Source organism: Ranitomeya imitator, chromosome 2, assembly GCF_032444005.1.
Source record: "Ranitomeya imitator isolate aRanImi1 chromosome 2, aRanImi1.pri, whole genome shotgun sequence".
Taxonomy (NCBI): Eukaryota; Metazoa; Chordata; class Amphibia; order Anura; family Dendrobatidae; genus Ranitomeya; species Ranitomeya imitator.
Genome location: NC_091283.1, coordinates 266,955,376 through 266,978,953, shown reverse-complemented (window position 1 = coordinate 266,978,953; position 23,578 = coordinate 266,955,376). Strand labels below are relative to the sequence as shown.

At 50.1% G+C, this 23,578-nt stretch overlaps 2 protein-coding genes across 5 annotated transcripts in view; one reads left to right on the top strand and one right to left on the bottom strand.

The window, feature by feature from the left end:
- Positions 1-13,794, top strand: part of SPAG9 (sperm associated antigen 9) — a 66,147-nt gene extending 52,353 nt beyond the window's left edge. For 2 of the 4 annotated variants that reach the window (XM_069749108.1, XM_069749110.1), the window contains 8 exons: positions 486-553; positions 672-820; positions 1,304-1,475; positions 1,577-1,690; positions 2,069-2,107; positions 11,393-11,569; positions 11,650-11,793; positions 11,904-13,794. In XM_069749108.1, coding sequence (XP_069605209.1) covers positions 486-553; positions 672-820; positions 1,304-1,475; positions 1,577-1,690; positions 2,069-2,107; positions 11,393-11,569; positions 11,650-11,793; positions 11,904-12,022 — 982 coding nt within the window. In that variant the 3' untranslated portion in view covers positions 12,023-13,794. The remainder of the gene's footprint in view (positions 1-485; positions 554-671; positions 821-1,303; positions 1,476-1,576; positions 1,691-2,068; positions 2,108-11,392; positions 11,570-11,649; positions 11,794-11,903) is intronic. The other 2 variants (XM_069749109.1, XM_069749111.1) reach the window with 1 other exon arrangement.
- Positions 13,795-13,802: 8 nt separating this feature from the next.
- On the bottom strand, positions 13,803-21,175 carry LOC138663051 (uncharacterized). The gene is made up of 15 exons (XM_069749113.1): positions 21,034-21,175; positions 17,948-18,622; positions 17,269-17,382; positions 17,098-17,157; positions 16,875-17,007; positions 16,584-16,640; positions 16,155-16,220; positions 15,894-15,950; positions 15,518-15,583; positions 15,384-15,443; positions 15,249-15,308; positions 15,103-15,159; positions 14,812-14,907; positions 14,689-14,745; positions 13,803-14,594 (listed from the first exon to the last, which is right to left on the bottom strand). The coding sequence occupies exons 2-15, from the start codon at positions 18,611-18,613 to the stop codon at positions 14,293-14,295; spliced, it is 1,851 nt and encodes a 616-aa protein (XP_069605214.1). The 5' UTR covers positions 18,614-18,622; positions 21,034-21,175; the 3' UTR covers positions 13,803-14,292.
- Positions 21,176-23,578: the final 2,403 nt, after the last annotated feature.

Here is a 23,578-nt window from a genome sequence, read left to right as displayed (position 1 = left end):
GGTGGTAGCAGGGGAACCTTCTGAGATTTTAATCCATGACGGCGCAGTGTGTTATTAACAGTAATGTTTGAGACTGTGGTCCCAGCTCTCTTCAGGAGGTCACTGACCAGGTCCTCCCGTGTAGTTCTGGGCTGATTCCTGACCTTTCTCAGAATCATTCTTGCCCCACAAGGCAAGATTTTACATGGAACTCCAGACTGAGGAAGATTGACAGTCATCTTGTGTTTCTTCCATTTTCTAATAATTGTGACAACAGTTGTTGCCTTCTCACCAAGCTGCAGCGGTGGAGGGGGCTTTAGGAGGACAACAACCCAGCAGCAGGACCGCTACCTCCTCCTTTGTGCAAGGAGCACTGCCAGAGCCTTCAAAATGACCTTCAGCAGGCAGATATCTAGAATGTGGGATATTGGTGTTCCCTTTATTTTTTTGAGCTGTGTGTATAGATCTGCACTTCGCATCCAATCACCCGCACTCCTCCATTACAGACACGTGAAGGGCATCGTGCTGGTGGCTTTGGCAGACGGGACGCTGGCAATCTTCCATCGAGGCATCGGTAGGTACAATGCATAAGTCATCTGCTCCTTATTTGACCTGTCCCACATCCTGCGCATCGGATCAGATTTTACGGTGTCCATCTGTGATTTACAAGAAATTTTTTTTTCTTGTTGCAGACGGTCAGTGGGATTTATCGAACTACCACCTGCTGGACTTTGGCCGCCCGCACCACTCCATCCGCTGTATGACTGTGGTACACGAGAAGGTCTGGTGCGGGTACAGGAACAAGATCTACATCGTACAACCCAAGACCATGAAGATAGAGGTAGGAGGCACCAATACCCGCCCAGTTACTGAGGGGAGGTACAAGTGCTAGAGGTGGTGTTGTTGGCTGAATCAGTAGAGGTAGCAGAAGTGATGGAAGGGGGGTAGTGACGGTGATACAAGGGGTGGAGGTAGAAAATGAGGCGGCAGTGGTGGCTATGGAGGTGAAGCCAGTAGAAGTGGGGGTTGACTAGGTATTAGTTGGGGTTGGTGCAGGTGGAAGTAGGCATAAGGGTATTGATGGTGGAGGTTGGGGGGTGGCAGGAGATTACCTGTAATCTTGGAGTAGAGGTCAGGTTGGTGGGTTCGTGTGGAGGGCTGGTTGGATGTTAGGGTTGAGGTGAGTTTGGAAGTTGGCGTGGCAGGAGCTTATACTTGCTGATCAGCTGTACATCTTGGGGAGGTTGTTGGGGTGGATTGCGGGTTTGATGTCGGGGTGGCAGGAGTTGATACTTGCTGATAGCTGGACATTTTTTTCCTCCAGAAATCCTTTGACGCTCATCCTCGGAAGGAGAGCCAGGTCCGCCAGCTGGCCTGGGTGGGTGATGGTGTTTGGGTCTCCATCCGGCTGGACTCCACGCTGCGCCTCTACCACGCTCACACCTATCAGCATCTACAGGATGTGGACATTGAACCATATGTCAGTAAGATGCTCGGTGAGTCCCGGCCCCGCTTTGGACATTTCGGGTCGATGTGATGAGTTTTGTTGATTTCCGCTGCTGTTTTCTGACCGGTGTGTGTGATCTTCTCTTTCCAGGCACCGGGAAGCTCGGCTTCTCGTTTGTTAGAATAACCGCCTTGATGGTGTCTTGTAACCGCCTGTGGGTGGGCACCGGCAATGGTGTCATTATCTCCATACCCCTGACTGAAAGTAAGTGCCCCCTCCCTGAGAGTATGAAGCATTATATACACAAATGGATATAATGTCATGTTGTCGGGAGAATAGTCCGTATCAGCCTTTGGGTGTGAATCGATGCATGTTTCCATTCACTGACAGTGAGAATTGTAGCACAGCCTGTTAGTTGTAGCTTCTTATTCAGGTATTTGGGCTGAGTATAGAGGAAGATATCCGATAGTAGAGAGTCACGTGCCGCGCTCATCCCGCTACTTCTATGTTCGGGGCCTGGTGGTGGTTGCTTTCTCTGCTGCCGTTCTTCTGCCCCATGCAGGGTCAAATATGGCATAGTGTTACACCTGAATGGTGACCTCTGGTTCTCACACTTCTCCTCCCCTTACTGTCTCACTATAGCGGTAATTCTGCACCAGGGACGGTTACTTGGGTTAAGGGGTAAGTGACAGCACATCGCTCCGGCTTCTCCGAGTAGCCACTGGCTGTATAGATCACCCTCCTTTGTATGTTCCTGACATCTTCTGGACGTCTCCTCCTCCCCCTTAATTGGCAGCAATCTTACGTATTACTAAACGGCTGGGCGGTCTATTGTCCTCATGTGGCAGCTAATCCTGTAGTCGCTGTGTGTACACTGGTCACCACATCGTCATCTGCTGGCGCTTCACATCTCGCACACCGCTCTCCTCTCAGATCTTCTCCCGCTCTCCTCTCATATCTTCTCCCGCTCTCATCGTTTCCTCATTCTTATGGATGTGTCTTGTCAATCTAGCATGTCTTTAGCTAGCGAAATCCTGCAGCACGCGGGGCGTGAGGCATGGCTGAAAATGGGGGATGAGGGATGCGGTGGAAGGTGGGGATGGCGGAAGGTGATAATCAGAGAAGGGTGGGGGATGAGGGGTGGCAGAAGGTAGGTGATGAGGGATGGCGTAATGTGGAGCTGAGGCGAGGATGAGAGATGGCCAAAGGTGGGAACGAGGGATGGCGGAAGGTGGGGAATGAGGCAAGGATGGGGGATGAGGGATAGCAGAAGGTGGGGTTGAGGAACGAGGTAAGGGGAGGGGTGGGTGGGGACGAGGGATGGCGGAAGACGGGAATGAGGGATGGGTGAGGACGAGTGATGACGGAAGACTAGTGATGAGCGAGTTTATTCGTTCGGGTATTCCCGAGCACGCTTGGATGGAGTATTTGTGACTGCTCGGAGATTGTTTTCCTTGCCGCAGCTGAATGATTTGTGGCTACTAGACAGCTTTAATACATGTGGGGATTCCCTAGCAACCAGGCAACCCCCACATGTAATCAAGCTGGCTAGTAGCTGTAAATCCAGCTGCGGCAAGGAAAACGAAATCTCCAAGCAGTCCTAAATACTCGGAGACCCCGACCGAGCGTGCTCGGGAAAACCCGAGCAACTCGCTCATCACTACGAAACATGGGAATGAGGGATGAGTGGGGACGAGGGATGGCGGAAAGCGCACGAGGGAAGGGTGGGAACGAGGGATGGCAGAAGCGAGAATGAGGGGAGGGCGGGGACGAGGGATGGCAGAAGCGAGAATGAGGGAAGGGCGGGGACGAGGGATGGCAGAAAGCGAGAATGAGGGGAGGGCGGGGACTAGGGATGGCAGAAGCGAGAATGAGGGGAGGGTGGGGACGAAGGATGGTAGAAGCGAGAAAGAGGGAAGTCGAGTGAGGGATGGTGGGGAATAAATATGGCGGAGAACTGAAATCAGGATGAAAATAGGTGAGGATGAGGGATGGTGAAGGAATTGGGTTGAGGAACAAGTGAGGATGTATGGTGAAGTGGCATGGCAGAGGGTGCGCATGGTGATGAAAGGTTGAAGTGATGGTGTTTGCAGAAGGTGAGGTTGCGAATGGGACTGTGGAGAAGGCGGTTTGGCTGAGGATGGACAGAATTGAGGCATGGTGGCAGATGAGAATGACTGATGGTGGTGGGTGAGGTGGAGGTTTATTACCTGGATGGCGTTTCATTCATCACAGCTCCAGGAATCAAGGGGTTTCTAGAAAAGATATAAACAGAATATACGGCAAAAGCCAGCTCACCGATCATTGCAAGAAGCACGGAACTTCGTCCTGACAAGACGCAGTAGGATTCCATAAACGAAAAGAGAATGGTTCCAGCTTCAGTAAAATCATGAAAATTTATTCCAACTTTTAAAATGGAGAAACAACTCCTGGGACAGCACCATAGCACATGTGAGGTAGGCAACACGTTTCGACCGACACAGCGGTCTTTGTCACAGCTGATCTACTCACTGATTCCTCAGGTATAAAAAGAACCAGGAACCAATAAAATGATAGTGAGTCCTCACATGACCCGAAGGTCCTAAATACTAACAAGCGACTTTTATAAAAAAAATCCAAGAGGATATAACAGCATTAGAAGATGAAATTATTCAAAGAAAAAAGCGCAAATTTCAACGTGATTTAGGTGACTACACGTCTAACAAAGTTTATAACTGGAATGAAGGGGAGAGTTCTTTTAGAACCCCAAGATCTATTCTGAGACAGTCTAATTATAAAAAACGGCAGAACAAACGATATGTAAGTTTCAGCTCAAGAGAAGGGGAATCTGATGACTATACTTTCAGTGCTTCTGATAATTCCCTCAATGAGTCCGCTGGGTGTAGTTCTGCCAGACAACTGACTAAATCAAAAAACGCACAAGGCGCGGCGGGAGGAAGCATAGAAAACAATTTTGGCATGCAGACCCGCCGCAGGAAAGGCATGACGAGATAAGTGCTAATGTGATTAATTTATCGTCAAAACTTTTTTCACAGGAACAATTACAGTTATTGACTTATGGACTTAATTTCGTACCTGATCAGAATTTTTATTTATTTTCAACCATACTAGATATTAATAAATTTATCCGCAATCTTACATTGAAAAAACATTTTTGGTCAGATGAACATGCGGATCATTTGGAAAATGAAAATACGGTTGTTAATATGGTGAAAAATGAGTTTCATGAGCAGGTCTCTTTAATAACCTTACAAGAACTACAGGGATTTGACATAGGAAATAATACTTGTATTAATCAGACAACTTTAAGACCAAAAATCCGTTTTTTTATCCTATCCAATCACGTGCGGATTGCATGAATAGGTTTCAGGAAGTGGTTGAACGGGAACTTAAAATTCTTAAGAATAATATTCCATCTAATAATTACAATAATAATTTATCAAAAGAGCATCGACAGGCCATTAAAGATATAAAAGACATGGATGATATAGTCATTAAGAATAGTGACAAAGGGGGTGTGATTGTCATCATGAACTCCCTAGATTATAAAAGTGAAATTTTGAAGTTAATTTCTGATGGGAATGTTTATAAAAAATTATCTTCGGACCCTACTAATTTGTTCAAACAAAAAATTGATAAAATGATCGAAGAAGGGGTCTCTTTAAGAGTTCTAACCAATAAACAGGCTAATTTCTTAAAAGTCCCTCACCCTGTGACACCTATTCTATACGGATTGCCCAAAATTCATAAGCAAGCAAAATTTCCCCCAATGAGACCCATAGTCTCAAGTATAGGATCAATAAATGAATTCTTGGGCCAGTGGCTGGACTCTTTGCTTCAACCATTGGTCCAAAGAACTCCGGGGTATATTAGGGACACAAAGGACATTCTTGATATTCTAACACACAAAGAGTGGAAATCAGGTTACACCTGGCTTAGCTGCGACATAGTTTCGCTGTATACGTGTATTCCACACAGCATAGCTATGTCGGCATTACAATTCCACTTAAACAATTATAGTTCATACTCCCTGGATCTTATCAATTTTATTTTACAAGTCACATTCTTTTTTTTAACTCAAAATTTTTTCTCATTTGATTCTGAGTATTATTTACAATGTACCGGTGTAGCAATGGGGGCCAAATTCTCACCTTCATTGGCCAACCTGGTTATGGCGCACTGGGAACATTTATTTTTATTTTCCACCTCCAATGTTTTTTCTTCGTTCATCCATTGGTATGGCAGATACATCGACGATACGCTCATTATTTGGCAAGGCGATGTATCTGCCATACAGGATTTTCTGATTTACATTAACAATAATAATTTCAATTTAAAATTTACATATGTCCATGCTGAAACCAAAATTTCCTTTCTGGATTTAGAATTAACAGGTGTTCCCAACAAATTAATTTCCACAAGAACCTACATTAAACCATCAGCAGGCAACACCATCCTACATGCCCGAAGTAGCCATCCCAAACATACTGTCAAATCCATCCCTGTAGGTGAATTCACTAGGTTAAAACGAAATTGTAACAATAATGCTGAACTTCAAAACGATCTTGTAAAATCCTGTAAGAAATTCCATCATCATGGATATCCAAATTGGATGCTGAATAGAGCGTTACATCTAGTAAATAACGATACAAAATCGCAAAGTAACCCTGTGTTCAGGGACAAATCCCCCAAAGAATGGTTTAAAACCAACGCCAAACAAATTAATTAATAAAAACAGTGTCATGAATAAACCATTCGTTTGTTTACAATTTAGCCCACAATTTAACCCCTTAGCGACTGCCGATACGCCTTTTAACGGCGGCCGCTAAGGGTACTTAAACCACAGTGCCGTTAATTAACGGCGCTGTGGAAAAAGTAAATAGCGCCCCCCAGAGTCGGATTTTCTCCGGGGTCTCGGCTTCCGGGGGTAGCCGAGACCCCAGAGAACAAGATTTGGGGGGTTTTTAACCCACCCCGCATTTGCGATCGCCGGTAATTAACCGTTTACCGGCGATCACAAAAAAAAAAAAAACCGCGATCTCTTTTAAATTCTCTATCCTCTGATGTGATCGCACATCGGAGGATAGAGAAAAGGGGTCCTAGGTAGCCCCCCAATACTTACCTATCTCCCCCGATGCTCCTCGTGGCTCCCGGTGGGCGCCGCCATCTTCAAAATGGCGGGCGCATGCGCAGTGCGCCCGCCGGCCGGCCCCGCGAGAATCTTTGGGGTCTCGGCTGCCGGGGGTAGCCGAGACCCCAAAGAGCATGATCGGGGGTCGGTTTTAGCGACCCCTGTTTTGCGATCGCCGGTAATTAACTGTTTACCGGCGACCGCAAAAAAAAAACCTGCCATACTCACCTGTGTCCCTGGATCCTCCTGCTGCTCCTCCTGGCCGCCGGCATCTTCTGGGCAAAAGAAAATGGCGGGCGCATGTGCAGTGCGCCCACCATCTGTCTCCATCTGCCGGCCGGCAGGAGAAGAGCAGTTGGGGCTAAAATTAGGGCTAGGGTAGGGGTAGGGTTAGGGCTAAATTTAGGGTTAGGGTTGGCGCTAAATTTAGGGTTAGGCTTCTTTCACACTTACGTCGGTACGGGGCCGTCGCAATGCATCGGCCCGACATACCGACGCACGTTGTGAAAATTGTGCACAACGTGGGCAGCGGATGTAGTTTTTCAACGCATCCGCTGCCCAATCTATGCCCTGGGGAGGAGGGGGCGGAGTTACGGCCACGCATGCGCGGTCAGAAATGGCGGATGCGACGTACAAAAAAACGTTACATTGAACGTTTTTTTGTGCTGACGGTCCGCCAAAACACTGATCCAGTGCACTACGGACGCGACGTGTGGCCATCCGTCACGATCCGTCGGCAATACAAGTCTATGGGCAAAAAACGCATCCTGCGGGCACATTTGCAGGATCCGTTTCTTGTCCAAAATGATGGATTGCGACGGATGCCAAACGACGCAAGTGTGAAAGTAGCCTTAGGGTTAGGGTTGGGGCTAAAGTTAGGGTTAGAGTTGGGATTAGGGTTGCTATTAGGGTTAGGGTTGGCATTAGGGTTACGCTTGGGATTAGGGTTAGGTTTGGGATTAGGGTTAAGGTTAGGGTTGTGATTAGGGGTGTATTGGGATTAGGGTTAGGTTTGAGGTTAGTGTTGAGATTAGGATTAGGGGTGTGTTGGATTTAGTGTTTTGATTAGGGTTATGGTTAGGGTTGACATTAGGGTTGTTTTGGGGTAAGGGTTGGGATTATCGTTAGGGTTAGTGATTAGAATTATGGATCGGGTTGGGATTAGGGTTAGGGGTGTGTTGGAGTTGGGTTGGAGCTAGAATTGGGGGGTTTCCACTATTTAGGTACATCAGGGGGTCTCCAAACACGACAGCCAATTTTGCGCTCAGAAAGTCAAATGGTGCTCCCTCCCTTCTGAGCGCTGCCGTGTGCCCAAACAGTGGGTTACCCCCACATATTTGGCATCAGCATACTCGGGATAAATTGGACAACTTCTGGGGTCCAATTTCTCTTGTTACCCTTGTGAAAATAAAAACTTGGGGGCTACAAAATCCTTTTTGTGGAAAAATATATATATATATGACTCTGCTTTATAAACTTATGTGAAGCACTTGGGCATTCAAAGTTCTCACCACACATCTATATAAGTTCCTTGGGGGGTCTAGTTTCCAAAACGGGGTCACTTGTGGGGGGTTACTACTGTTTAGGTACATCAGGGGCTCTGCAAACGCAACATAACGCCCACAGACCATTCTATCTAAGTCTGCATTCCAAAAAGGCGCTCCTTCCCTTCTGAGCTCTGCCGTGCGCCCAAACAGTGGTTTACCCCCACATATGGGGCATCAGCATACTCAGGATAAATTGGACAACAACTTTAGTGGTCCAATTTCTCCTGTTACCCTTGTGAAAATAAAAACTTGGGGGCTAAAAAATCTTTTTTGTGGAAAAAAAAAATATTTTTTATTTTCACGACTCTGCATTATAAACTTCTGTGAAGCACATGGGGGTTCAAAGTGCTCACCACACATCTAGATAAGTTCCTTAAGGGGTCTAGTTTCCAAAATGGGGTCACTTGTGGGGGATTTCTACTGTTTAGGCACATCAGGGGCTCTCCAAACGCGACATGGCGTCCAATCTCAATTCCAGCCAATTCTACATTGAAAAAGTAAAACGGCACTCCTTCTCTTCCAAGCTCTGCGGTGCGCCCAAACAGTGGTTTACCCCCACATATTGGGTATCAGCGTACTCAGGAGAAATTGCACAACAACTTTTGTGGTCTAATTTCTCCTGTTACCCTTGTGAAAATAAAAATTTGTGGGCAAAAAATCATTTTTGTAGAAAAAATGCGATTTTTTTTTTTTTTTTTTTTTTTTTTCACGGCTCTACATTATAAACTTCTGTGAAGCACATGGGGGTTCAAAGTGCTCACCACACATCTAGATAAGTTCCTTAAGGGGTCTAGTTTCCAAAATGGGGTCACTTGTGGGGGGTTTCCACTGTTTAGGCACATCAGGGGCTCTCCAAACGCGACATGGCGTCCGATCTCAATTCCAGCCAATTCTGCATTGAAAAAGTCAAACGGCGCTCCTTCACTTCTAAGTTCTGCGGTGCGCCCAAAAAGTGGTTTACCCCCACGTATTCAGGAGAAATTGCATAACAAAATTTATGGTTACATTTCTGTTTTTACACTTGTGAAAATAAAAAAAAATGGTTCTGAATTAAGATGTTTGCAAAAAAAAGTTAAATGTTCATTTTTTCCTTCCACATTGTTTCAGTTCCTGTGAAGCACGTAAAGGGTTAATAAACTTCTTGAATGTGGTTTTGAGAACCTTGAGGGGTGTAGTTTTTAGAATGGTGTCACACTTCATTATTTTCTATCATATAGACCCCTCAAAATGACTTCAAATGTGATGTGGTCCCTAAAAAAAAATGGTGTTGTAAAAATGAGAAATTGCTGGTCAACTTTTAACCCTTATAACTCCCTAACAAAAAAAAATTTTGTTTCCAAAATTGTGCTGATGTAAAGTAGACATGTGGGAAATGTTATTTATTAACTATTTTTCGTGACATATCTCTCTGATTTAAGGGCATAAAAATACAAAGTTTGAAAATTGCAAAATTTAAAAAATTTTCGCCATATTTCCGTTTTTTTCATAAATAATCGCAAGTAATATCGAAGAAATGTTACCACTAACATGAAGTACAATATGTCACGAAAAAACAATCTCAGAATCAGCGGGATCCATTGAAGCGTTCCAGAGTTATAACCTCATAAAGTGACAGTGGTCAGAATTGTAAAAATTGGCCCGGTCATTAAGTACCAAATTGGCTCTGTCACTAAGGGGTTAATAAAATTTAAACAATTATAAATAAAGCCATCCCTATCTTATATTAAGATCGCATTCTCTCCCAAATATTGAGTGAAGGGTGTAATATTGTAGCCAGAAGAGCACCTACTCTTGGCAACAAATTGTCTCCCAATAATTTTTTGTCTCAAAAACGCAGTAGCACATGGCTCAAGTGTACAGGGAGCTACAAATGTAATGTGACTAATTGCACTACGTGCAAACACCTGGTGACCACTAAATCATTTGGCACCGCAGAAAATAGCCTGCACAAAATTCAAAGCTTTATTAACTGCAACACAAAATGTGTTATATATAAGATTGATTGCGTTGACTGCGGTAAAACATATATTGGCTGTACAACTAGAAAACTGAAAAATCGGATATCAGAACATCTATACGATATCTCCTGTACTTTAAATAATAGTCGCACTGTTTCAGCAGCAGCCAAACATTTTATTGATTACCATTTTCGCAGTACAATATCATTGAGAGTAACAGGGATTGAGAAAATAAAACCTTCACAAGGAGGTGACATTCAGAGAATATTGTTAAACAGGGAGGCTTTTTGGATTTTTAACCTTGGCACTAGGTTTCCTAATGGTCTAAATAGAAGGAATGAATAATGTTCCATTACTGATAGTCTCTTCATGTATTGTAAAAAGTTTTCATGCATTTTTTATATTTTTTTCATTTTTCAATCTTATTTTGTGCTATTTTTGTATTTTTTGCATCAACTTTAGAAATATTGTATGTGTGTATTATTCTATATGTTTATGTGTATTTGTTAGTTTTGTACAAATTTACGTATTTTATATCGAGGTTCATTGTTAGTATTTAGGACCTTCGGGTCATGTGAGGACTCACTATCATTTTATTGGTTCCTGGTTCTTTTTATACCTGAGGAATCAGTGAGTAGATCAGCTGTGACAAAGACCGCTGTGTCGGTCGAAACGCGTTGCCTACCTCACATGTGCTATGGTGCTGTCCCAGGAGTTGTTTCTCCATTTTAAATGTTGGAATAAATTTTCATGATTTTACTGAAGCTGGAACCATTCTCTTTTCGTTTATGGGTTTCTAGAAAAGCTCACAAGATCTTTGAAGAGACCTCTGGCCGCTCATGCCATGGACCTTGCATGACCACTTTCCCACCGGTCGTCTGTCAGGCGGTTTGTGGTTGTGACCAGGACTGAGACGTCTCACACATTAAATCTTGATGGAAGAACGTAACCTCAGACCCACAGGGAGATTGAAGGATGGATACGTAATGGTCTCCAAGCCTTGCACACATACCGGCTGTAGTCCTCACCTTTTCCATTGGTGTCCCGCCTCAGATGGTCGCTGTCGGCTTAGGCACCACATCACCAGTGCGGACAGCGGTATCCAAACTAGTTGTAGACCAGTGCTAGATGAACAAATCACACATTCATTCCCTCCTTCCCTCCGATCTCAGCATGCCCTTCTCGTGATTTCAAGCTATGTCTTGAAATACTAAATGCTGACTGTTTCCCTTCCAGCAGCACTCCTCGAGGACGATACCAGGTGTATTGATAGTGGAATGTTCCCTGCCCTGTGATAATTTACCCTTTTTGTTTTCTTTATATTCTAAAGCCAATAAGGGTCTGTCCACCTCTGGCAATCGTCCAGGGAGCGTCATCCGCGTCTACGGTGACGAGAACAGCGACAAAGTCACGCCGGGAACCTTCATACCGTACTGCTCTATGGCGCACGCTCAGCTCTGCTTCCACGGGCATCGGGACGCCGTGAAATTCTTTGTGTCAGTGCCAGGTACGGATCCTGATAAATTGGAGGAGGATGAGGGTAAAAAGGTTGAGCTCCTGTAATGGTGGAGCCATCTTATCTTCCAGGTCAGGTGATTCCACCGGCTGGCAGTAGCTCTCCAGATCTGACCACAGACAAGGGTGCGGTGTCCCAGCAGGATGCCGGCGCTCCAAACCAGAAGTTCATGCTGGTGATGAGCGGTGGAGAGGGCTACATCGACTTTAGAATGGGTAAGGAAGTACCACACAGGGGCACCCCAACTGTAGTGCTGTATTTGTTATATGTGGTCTCCACCCTGCATCTGGTGGCATTTCCTCCTGACTCCATGTCCTCTCCGCAGGTGATGACGGCGCTGAATCCGAAGGCTTAGACGATTCCTTACAGTTTGAGCCCTCCATGGCCAAAATGGAGAGGAGTCACCTCATAGTTTGGCAAGTCATGTGCGCCAGCAACGACTGAAGACCCCCGACACCCCGTGCATGATGTGTATAGCTGCCGCATTCATTATTTTTTTTTCACCTCACTTTTATCTGATATTTTAACACTTCAATGACTGTAAAATCAGAAGGCAAACAATGCGATCGTTGCGGCCCAACAAGATGCATCAAAGCGGGAGCACTCTGTTCTGGCACCCTGCGGATGCTCCGAGACCCCTCAACCTGGATTTGATCTGCGCTGCCCTGTTATGTCCACCACACGCTCCGGTGTAAATGGTCTCACGCCTCCATGAAAACCCGACACCAACCTGCTTTATCCTTAGCGATAAATCCCATCAGGATTGTGACTTTTTAGTTTTTCATTCCTATTTCTTTTGCTCGGACTCGATGGTTGAAAGTTTTGTTTATCCACCAGTCTTGGAGTTTTGTATTTTGTGGACAGAGCAGAGATGCGGTTGGGTTTCCATGTAACATCAGCCACCTTCCTAACACTGCTGCTTTCACTCGAGAGCATGGAGGTGGACGATCCATGAGAGTCAAGTCTCGCCATTCACCAGTGCGGTCTCCCTTTACGTACGGTGTGTGTACATCCCACCATTGCTGCAGTGCAATCATAAAATGCTTACTACCGTGGCCACCACTAGAGGGAGCTGAGGAGTAAGCTGGGAACTCTGCATTGCCTTGAGCTCCCTCTAGTGGTGACTACAGGTAGTGTCTTGTATGTGAAGGCAGAGCAGATGGAGCTGAAAGAGGGAAGTGCAGAAACACAGAAGTCTGACACCCGCCTGTAATTAATGTAGATGATTGCGATCACGTGGGGGCGCTATGTCTTCCCTGATTTTGCTGCTAGAAAAAAAAAACTTAATTTCCATTTTTTTTTTTTTATTGAATATTCTATATATTTTTGTTTTAACCCTATTGTGTGGTGTGACATAAAAGTGGAAAAAAAAATCTGACCCGGAATTACCAAAAATAAGTTTAAGAAAAAAAAATATATTTTCTCTATTTTCTTAATAATTTTGCATAAACCTGCAAAATAAATCTGTCAGTATAGATTCCGTGCAGTATTGTCCGCGCTGCGTCCAGCACTTTACACGCCTTGTATATATGACGTCTCCCTGGCTCATATCTTCTGGGGTGATGGACGGTCTCCATCTTTGTGTATCGATTCTTTTTCTTCCAGTCCTGCGCACATTTTTATGACGCGAGTTCTGCCTATTTTATATATTAGATATTAACCTTTTATATACGAGCCTGAGACACTAACCCGTGTACAGACCTACAGACCCCGCACTTATTTTTTTTTTTTTTTTATTCTGAATTGTGTCCACGTTGGCAGAAAAAAAAAAAAATGTGCACGATATTTATTGCGGTGAAATTCCAAAACGTACCAAAGGATTAAAGCGCGGCACCACACGTCATCATTAAAAATGAGAACATTTTCACAGCTGCCTATCTAGTCTTCTCAGTCAATGTTAGCGCTCTGGCGGTGTGTCGGGGTTGGCGCCCATCTCTCTGGCGGTGCGCCATGGTTGGCACCCCTTCTCTCCAGCGCTCTGCTGGGGTTGGCACCCTGTGTCTCCAGCAGTGTGCTGTGGTTGGCACCGTGTGTCTCCAGCGGTGTGCCAGGGTTGGCACCTCATCTCTTCACCTTTGTAGCCAGCGTTACCTTTTGTATTGTAGGGACATATTTATTTCCACGGTCGGCCCCCCCTGGGGTTAGAATGTAGCTTTGTACATGACATGTATGTGTGTAAATATATATCTATAAATATGTATATGAAATGATTCACAGCCACGACTCCGCTCTTCACTCGCTTTAGTCTCATTTCTTACAAAAAGAAAAGTAAAATTTTTACAAATATTAAAATAATAATAATGGTGAAATCCCCTGGTCGCCATCAGTGAGCGGGAAGGGTTCATGCACAGGGTGAAATCCTGTCCTAATAACACAACGTTTCCAGTTAGTGGGGGTGTAAGATGGGGACTATGACAACACTTCCTGGCCAGTGATTTATAAAAGGGGTGGAGTGACATTGAATTTTCATTATTTTGTTGTGGGGGGATGAAAGAATAAACAGCGGCCTCCGCACCTTCTGGCGCCCAGGCTGCTCCATGCTGAAGGCCAGTACCCAGGCAGGAAGTGTTGTCACAGGAACTCCAAGGTGGCGGCGGTGACGTGTTCCAGAAAAGGCCGCTGTCGGCTGTGCACAAACCTTTTATTATTGGTTACCATCCGCTATAAAAACAAGCTTTTTACACAAAGCCCCCCGCTGCCGCCGGCTCCCAGGGTCACAGCCGCTGCTTCTTACTGTGCATCGTCCGCTGGTGCAGCTCCAGTTCGTATTCATCGGGGAAGGTGATGTCACAGAGGTGGCAACGGGGGTCCGACTCCGCCATCTTCATGGGCAGCTCCGGTAATAAGATGGTGGTGCCTGACAGGCTGACCGGACACTGGATCCTGCCCGCGTGTTTACCGTATTTAAAGCAGTTTCTTCCTTTGGGCCTGGGGTCGTCCTGCGGGATCCACGTGGAAGAAGTGGTGCCGTCCTGCGCGATCCACAGCTCCGAGCTGGAGGGCTCATCCATGGCGTCTGCGGGAACACAGGAGAAGTGAGGGGTGCGTGGGGCACGGGGCGTGCGGCATCACACCAGGTGGGCGGACCCTCCCCATACAACACACATTACCTGAGGGCGGCTCTGTTACTTTGGGGGGCTCCGGCACTGGCTGTGCCGTGACGTCATCTGCACAGAAAAGCATCAGAGGGTGAGATAAGATCGGGGTCTCCCCGGCCCCCCATCATGTGTTACCTGGGGGCAGATCTGGTGTCTCCTCTTCCTCTTTGTTGCTGGTGTCGTTATCCTCACCATCACCATCATCTTCTTTTCTTATTTCTTTCTGTTTCTCTGAAATAAAAGATGGCATGTAGGATCCCGCTGCTGTGATCGGACCCCACATCGGCGCTCTGCGGCTTGCACAGTACATAAGGGGGACGTCAGTCGTTGACTTGGATCACCAGAGTTTCAATGTCTCCCCTCCCTTACATACTAAATAGAGCGCGCTGGCCCTTTGTCATCACTGGCAATTTCAGAGCGTCTCACCTATCGGTGGTGGGGGGCTCTGGAGATCATCTGGGTGGTCTTCATCAGCCCTATCTCCTGTAAGATAGAGGGTGTGATGGGAATAACTACTTCACCCAGTCTCCCCCTCCTGCAGTTGGTACAGCCCACGCTTGTCAGCTTTTTACCTGAGGAAGAATCTATTCTTTCGCTCTGGGGGGGTTCAGACAACGGTTCAATAAATTCATCTGTGCAGAGAAGTGGCGAAAGTTAGAAACCATCTGAGAACAATCAGTGGAGTGACCGCTGCCGCCGATCATTACCTGAGGAGCAGCTCATCTCCAGGACCTCCATGTCTTTACAGCTGATCGCAACCTCTTTATCTGAGTGGAAACGGAAGACGAGAAGATCAGCGAGGGCCGACGCCGCCTGCATCGTCCCCTCCACCACTGCTCACCTGTATGCGATGGGGGCGCCGTGGGGGTCCGCACATAGTCCAGGTGATCCCCGAAATCTATGTCACCTATCAGAGTCACAGAGCAACACATTAAAGACACATTACTGTCCCCGACACCGGTAGGCGCCGCTCAGAGAACTGTTAATCCCAGCTAACTGCTGCACCGACCACTGCTCCCCCTAGTGGAGGCTGCAGGATCAGACAACACCAACACATTGCTCTGCACAGGAGCTGCAAACACAACACGGGACTGGGCTGTCCGTCCTCTAATGGCCGCATCTGTGACGGAGCTCAGTACTGTCCGGTCCTGTGTACACAGACGGGCACCGGAGACCGCGAGGGGGGACAGTGCCAATGTGACCCGGCCTTCACTTACTGAAGCTCGGTCTCTGCTCGCTCTGCGGCTCCGGCAAAAATTCACATTTCGTCCCATCTAGAATGACAAAACGAAAGCTGAAAGCCCAGAAGGACCCCCAACCGACAGTCCTACAGAGGGCACCGCGCCCCCGCGACCCCTCCTACAGAGGATGCCACGCACCCACCGCGACCTACAGAAGAAGCCACGCACCCACCGTGATCCCTCCACATCCTACAGAGGGCCGCAGCCACCTGCACCAACCCCTCCACCACTGCTCACCTGTGTGCAAAGGGGGTACTGTGGGGGTCCGCACATAGTCCAGGTGATCCCCAAAATCTACGTCACCTATAAAGAGCAACACATTAAAGACATTTACTGTCCCCGACACCAGGGGGCGCCGCTCAGAGAACAGGTAAATCTCCATTAACTGCTGCACCAACCACTGCTCCCCCTAGTGGAGGCTGCAGGATCAGACAACACTGACACATTGGTCTGCACAGGAGCTGCAAACAACACGGGACCAGGCCGTCCGTCCTTCTCCTAATGGCCACATCTGCAGGATTTGTGACGGAGTTCAGTACTGTCCAGTCCTGTGTACACAGACAGGGGCACCAGAGACTGCAGGGGAAGGGGGGGGAGGTTTCTGGAGCAGCGCCACCGGAGACCACGGGGGAAGAACAGCGCCATTGTGACCCGGCCTTCACTTACTGAAGCTTGGTCCCTGTTCACTGTGCGGCTCCGGCAAAAATTCACATTTTGTCCCATCTAGAATGACAAAACAAAAGCTGTAATCCCAGAAGGACCCCCAACCGACAGTCCTACAGAGGTCGCCGCACACCGTGATCCCCAACCAACAGTCCTACAGAGGGCGCTGCGCACCGTGACCCCCAACCGACAGTCCTACAGAGGGCGCCGCACACCGTGACCCCTCCCTACAGAGGGCACCGCGCACCGTGATCCCTCCCCCTCTCCGACAGAGGGCGCCGCACAGCAGCATACCTGAACTCCCGTTGAGCTGTAAGCTCTTGGGTTCTTCCACCATCACGTGCTTATACTGCTCCTCGTGGTCCTCGATGTAATCCCACTCATCCATGGAGAAGAACACCGCCACGTCTCCCACCTTAATGGGGACCTGAAACACAGAGTTAACCCATAGGTCACCTCCAAAACCTGGCGAATCCCATGACCAAGCCCCTGACCGTCCACCTGGCGGCCCACCCACCTCTCGTATCATGTTGTAAAACTTGCTGATGTGCGAGTTCTTCTTCACCACCGTCCACTCCTGCGAAACGCAAGAAAAGGGCACCCGAGAGGTTCAGCTCACATACATGGACCCAAACGCCCCAAATACCCCCGACCCATCATCACCCCGACCCCCCCGGGCCCATCTCACCTCCCCGGTCAGAACCGACACAATCTCTGCGGTCTGGTTCAGCAGGCGAGTGGTCTTCTGCTTCTGGGATCGGGAGGTGAGAGGAGCCTCTGCCAAATGCTGCAGGAGGGAAACCTGGAACATGGAAGAAAAGTCATTGACCTCCAGTCCTGGGAGGGGTCCGACGCCGAGGACCCCAACATTCAAGATCTTAGGATCAGCGGCGACCAACAGCTGCTCATATCTACAGAGATAATCGTCCTATGCCTGTTACCAGCGACAACTACCCCAAGAGCCGGCCCCTGTCCAGGCCGCGTCTCCACCTGTCGCCCGCCCCCTACCCAGGCCGCCTCTTTGCCTGTCACCCACCCCCTTACCCGGGCCACGTCTCCGCCTATCGCCCACTTTCCTGGGCCTGTGTCTCTGCCTGTCGCCCGCTTTCTTACCTGGACTGCGTCTCCGCCTGTCACCCACCCCCTTACCTGGGCCACGTATTCGCCTATCGCCCACTTTCCCGGGCCTGTGTCGCCCGCCCCCTTTCCCAGGCGCCTCAACGCCTCCAAGTTCAATCCTACAAGTAAAGCAGAGGATGCTGTACGCTATATCCCGTCTTTACTCTGCTCACATCCGGAGCTGCATGCAGAGCAGATGCGAGTGCAGCTCCGGATGTGGCCAGTGCACACTGATGTTACTGGCTCACCAGCACGTTCTCCAGGGACCACAGTGCGCGTCTGTTCTCCTCGTTGGTGTTGGCCGGGATTGGTAAGGACCAGTTGCAGCTAAGTTGGTCGGGTTTGGATTTGGGGTCTTTGTGCCCAGACTCCTTGCTGACGCTCGTGTGCCGACCATTGACGTCTAAGAGCCGCTCCTGTGCGGGCCCCTGGCTCCGGCCCTGCTTGGCACCCTGGCTCCGGCGCGCTCCTTCCTGCAGCCTCTTAGTACCGTCTGTGGGGTCCTCCTTTTTCTGGGTGGGGGCTTTCACCTTTGAGGCGTCCATATTGTCACTGTTGGCAGTGGTCCCGGACGTCTTGTCCTGTGCAGAGAGCGGCTTCCAGTCCGGCGGGGGTCTCGTGTAAATCCCAGGGAACAGGGTGGGGATGGCATCAGGTTTCAGCACAATCCTGCTCCCCTGCGAGGTGTAACTGCCCGGCGCAAAGTGGGCAGAGCAAATGCGATACTTCCCTGTTCTCGCCTCAGCAAACACCTTGGTCGCAAAATTGTCGAGGTCCCCGAAATTCTGCCCGATCTGCTGGAGCCAGAGCTTAATGCGGCTGAGCTCCCGGGGGAAGACGTGCATGGAGAGCAGGGGGTTGGAGGCCTTCATCCCGGTGTAGTGGGTGCAGCCCTTCACAATGCAGCTCGGCATGGCCCCCACCTGGAGGAAGAGAGGAGACGTCAGTGATCGGAGAAGAAAGACCCCCATCATAGCCAACCCCCCCAGAGGGAAGGAAATGGGGGGTCTACAGGCAATGCTACTCCAGAACCTGAGGTCTGCCCCAAAAATCTACCAATGTCGCAACTGATAATGATGTACTCTGCCGAGACAGGTAATGGGGGTATAGAGCCGTGATTAGGGGCGCAAAGGGGCGGCGGGAAGAGGAGAGGGGCGTGATGGGAAAGCCGGGAACAGGAGGGGCGCGATGAGGCGGCGGGAAGAGGAGAGGGGCGCGATGAGGTGCCGGGTAAAGGAGGGGCGCGATGAGGCGGCGGGAAGAGGAGAGGGGCGCGATGAGGCGGCGGGAAGAGGAGAGGGGCGCGATGAGGCGGCGGGAAGAGGAGAGGGGCGCGATGAGGCGGCGGGAAGAGGAGAGGGGCGCGATGAGGCGGCGGGAAGAGGAGAGGGGCGCGATGAGGCGGCGGGAAGAGGACAGGGGCGCGATGAGGCGGCGGGAAGAGGACAGGGGCGCGATGAGGCGGCGGGAAGAGGACAGGGGCGCGATGAGGCGGCGGGAAGAGGACAGGGGCGCGATGAGGCGGCGGGAAGAGGACAGGGGCGCGATGAGGCGGCGGGAAGAGGACAGGGGCGCGATGGGAAAGGCGGGAAGAGGAGAGGGGAAACTGATAGTGATGTACTCTGCCGAGACAGGTAATTGGGGTAAAGAGCCGTGATTAGGGGCGCAAAGGGGCGGCGGGATGAGGAGAGGGGCGCGATGGGAAAGGCGGGAAGAGGAGAGGGGCGCGATGGGAAGAGGAGAGGGGAGCGATGGGGCGGCGGGAAGATGAGAGGGGAGCGATGGGGCGGTGGGAAGAGGAGAGGGGAGCGATGGGGCGGCGGGATGAGGAGAGGGGCGCGATGGGGCGGCGGGAAGAGGAGAGGGGCGCGATGGGGCGGCGGGAAGAGGAGAGGGGCGCGATGGGGCGGCGGGAAGAGGAGAGGGGCGCGATGGGGCGGCGGGAAGAGGAGAGGGGCGCAGAGGAGCGGCGGGAAGAGAGGGGCGCGATGGAAAAGGCGGGAAGAGGAGAGGGGAAACTGATAGTGATGTACTCTGCCAAGACAGGTAATGGGGGTATAGAGCCATGATTAGGGGCGCGAAGGGGCGGCGGGAAGAGGAGAGGGGCGCGATGGGGCGGCGGGAAGAGGAGAGGGGCGCGATGGGAAAGGCGGGAAGAGGAGAGGGGCGCGATGAGGCGGCGGGAAGAGGAGAGGGGCGCGATGAGGCGGCGGGAAGAGGACAGGGGCGCGATGAGGCGGCGGGAAGAGGAGAGGGGCGCGATGAGGCGGCGGGAAGAGGACAGGGGCGCGATGAGGCGGCGGGAAGAGGACAGGGGCGGGAAGAGAACAGGGGCGCGATGAGGCGGCGGGAAGAGGACAGGGGCGCGATGAGGCGGCGGGAAGAGGACAGGGGCGCGATGAGGCGGCGGGAAGAGGACAGGGGCGTGATGGGAAAGGCGGGAAGAGGAGAGGGGAAACTGATAGTGATGTACTCTGCCGAGACAGGTAATGAGGTAAAGAGCCGTGATTGGGGGCGCAAAAGGGCGGCGGGATGAGGAGAGGGGCGCGATGGGGCGGCGGGAAGAGGAGAGGGGCGCGATGGAAAAGGCGGGAAGAGGAGAGGGGCGCAGAGGAGCGGAGGGAAGAGGAGAGGGGCGCGATGGGGCGGCGGGAAGAGGAGAGGGGCGCGATGGGAAAGGCGGGAAGAGGAGAGGGGCGCAGGGGAGCGGAGGGAAGAGGGGGGCGCGATGGGGCGGCGGGAAGAGGAGAGGGGCGCGATGGGGCGGCGGGAAGAGGAGAGGGGCGCAATGGGGCGGCGGGAAGAGGAGAGGGGCGCGATGGGGCGGCGGGAAGAGGAGAGGGGCGCGATGGGGCGGCGGGAAGAGGAGAGGGGAGCAGAGGAGCGGCGGGAAGAGGAGAGGGGCGCGATGGGGCGGCAGGAAGAGGAGAGGGGCGCAGAGGAGCGGCGGGAAGAGGAGCGGGGCGCAGAGGAGCAGCGGGAAGAGGAGAGGGGCACGATGGGGCGGCGGGAAGAGGAGAGGGGCACGATGGGGCGGCGGGAAGAGGAGAGGGGCACGATGGGGCGGCGGGAAGAGGAGAGGGGCAAAGGGGCGGCAGGAGAGGAGTAAAAAAAGGGGCAGTGGAGGAGGCAAAGGGCGCAAAGAGGGGGCGAGGGGAGCAAAGCAATAAGAGATGATACAACCCACACAGAGGAGGCGCAATGATATCAGGTGTAGTGATGCGGCCACAGAACCAGCGTTATTACGGGCACTGAGCTGCACACGTGACAGGCAGTTGTCACCCGCAACTGAGAGCAGGCAGGCTGAGACTTGTAGTGCCGTGTGATGACAGACCTGACCGTGAAGGCAGCAGCAGACGCAGGACTCGGTGCAGCAGCGGATAATTCCCGAAGAACGCAGGCGGGAGACAGAAGGAGGCGCAGCGGCCGCCCAGATGGACTCACAGCTCGGCCCTAATAGAATCACATCACCTGACATGAAACAGCCAATGAACAGCCAGCTCCTATCACGTGGTTACAGGAAGCCAAGAAAATAGAGGAATGAAAACAATAATAAAAGTGAAGGGAACCTGACTCCAGAAAAATGGCCGCCGCCTGTAATACCAAAGAATGAACAGCAGATGGCGACAATGGGCAAAGCTGTCTACAGTGACTGAAGAAGCAGACAGACATCGTGCGAAGCTCTGAACACACAGCAGATGTATTGTAATAGCTGATGATGACCAGCAGAGGGAGACATACCACACAGTGTAATAGATGATGATGACCAGCAGAGGGAGACGATACCACACAGTGTAATAGATGATGATGACCAGCAGAGGGAGCCGATACCACACACTGTAATAGATGATGATGATCCTCTAAAAGGAATTTGATATTCCTTGGACCTCTATATCCCCCCTCCCACACCCCCGTATTTTTACCATATGCTTTGGCAATGCTAACATGTACTTAGTCCTGCCAATAAATCTCATTTGAATTGAATTGAATTGAATTGATGCCCAGCAGAGGGACCCGTTACCACACACTGTAATAGCTGATGATGACCAGCAGAGGGAGACAACACCACACACTGTAATAGATGATGATGACCAGCAGAGGGAGCCAACACCACACACTGTAATAGATGATGATGACCAGCAGAGGGACCCGTTACCACACACTGTAATAGCTGATGATGACCAGCAGAGGGAGACAACACCACACACTGTAATAGATGATGATGACCAGCAGAGGGAGCCAACACCACACACTGTAATAGATGATGATGACCAGCAGAGGGAGACGATACCACACACTGTAATAGCTGATGATGACCAGCAGAGGGAGCCAACACCACACACTGTAATAGATGATGATGACCAGCAGAGGGAGACGATACCACACACTGTAATAGCTGATGATGACCAGCAGAGGGAGACGATACCACACACTGTAATAGATGATGATGACCAGCAGAGGGAGACGATACCACACACTGTAATAGATGATGATGACCAGCAGAGGGAGCCGATACCACACACTGTAATAGATGATGATGACCAGCAGAGGGAGCCAATACCACGCACTGTAATAGATGATGATGACCAGCAGAGGGAGACGATACCACACACTGTAATAGATGATGATGACCAGCAGAGGGAGACGATACCACACACTGTAATAGATGATGATGACCAGCAGAGGGAGACGATACCACACACTGTAATAGATGATGATGCCCAGCAGAGGGAGCCGATACCACACACTGTAATAGATGATGATGACCAGCAGAGGGAGGCGATACCACACACTGTAATAGATGATGATGCCCAGCAGAGGGAGCCAATACCACACACTGTAATAGATGATGATGACCAGCAGAGGGAGGCGATACCACACACTGTAATAGCTGATGATGACCAGCAGAGGGAGCCAATACAACACACTGTAATAGCTGATGATGACCAGCAGAGGGAGCCGATACCACACACTGTAATAGATGATGATGACCAGCAGAGGGAGCCGATACCACACACTGTAATAGATGATGATGACCAGCAGAGGAAGCCGATACCACACACTGTAATAGATGATGATGACCAGCAGAGGGAGCCGATACCACACACTGTAATAGATGATGATGACCAGCAGAGGGAGACGATGCCACACAGTGTAATAGATGATGATGACCAGCAGAGGGAGCCGATACCACACACTGTAATAGATGATGATGACCAGCAGAGGGAGCCGATACCACACACTGTAATAGATGATGATGACCAGCAGAGGGAGACGATGCCACACAGTGTAATAGATGATGATGACCAGCAGAGGGAGCCGATACCACACACTGTAATAGATGATGATGACCAGCAGAGGGAGACGATACCACACACTGTAATAGATGATGATGACCAGCAGAGGGAGCCAATACCACGCACTGTAATAGATGATGATGACCAGCAGAGGGAGCCAATACCACGCACTGTAATAGATGATGATGACCAGCAGAGGGAGACGATACCACACACTGTAATAGATGATGATGACCAGCAGAGGGAGACGATACCACACACTGTAATAGATGATGATGACCAGCAGAGGGAGCCAATACCACGCACTGTAATAGCTGATGATGACCAGCAGAGGGAGGCGATACCACACACTGTAATAGCTGATGATGACCAGCAGAGGGAGCCAATACAACACACTGTAATAGCTGATGATGACCAGCAGAGGGAGCCGATACCACACACTGTAATAGATGATGATGACCAGCAGAGGGAGACGATACCACACACTGTAACAGCTGATGATGACCAGCAGAGGGAGACGATACCACACACTGTAATAGATGATGATGACCAGCAGAGGGAGACGATACCACACACTGTAAC

What these genes read in the sequence shown, in the direction of transcription:
- LOC138663051 (XM_069749113.1), bottom strand. Translation starts at nt 18,613, where the DNA reads ATGCCGAGCTGCATTGTGAAGGGCTGCACCCACTACACCGGGATGAAG. An exon ending in AGTACCCCCTTTGCACACAG is followed by an intron (nt 15,951 to 16,154) that starts GTGAGCAGTGGT and finishes TTGTCATTCTAG; the next exon opens with ATGGGACGAAATGTGAATTT. An exon ending in AGTAACAGAGCCGCCCTCAG is followed by an intron (nt 14,595 to 14,688) that starts GTAATGTGTGTT and finishes GTGTTCCCGCAG; the next exon opens with ACGCCATGGATGAGCCCTCC.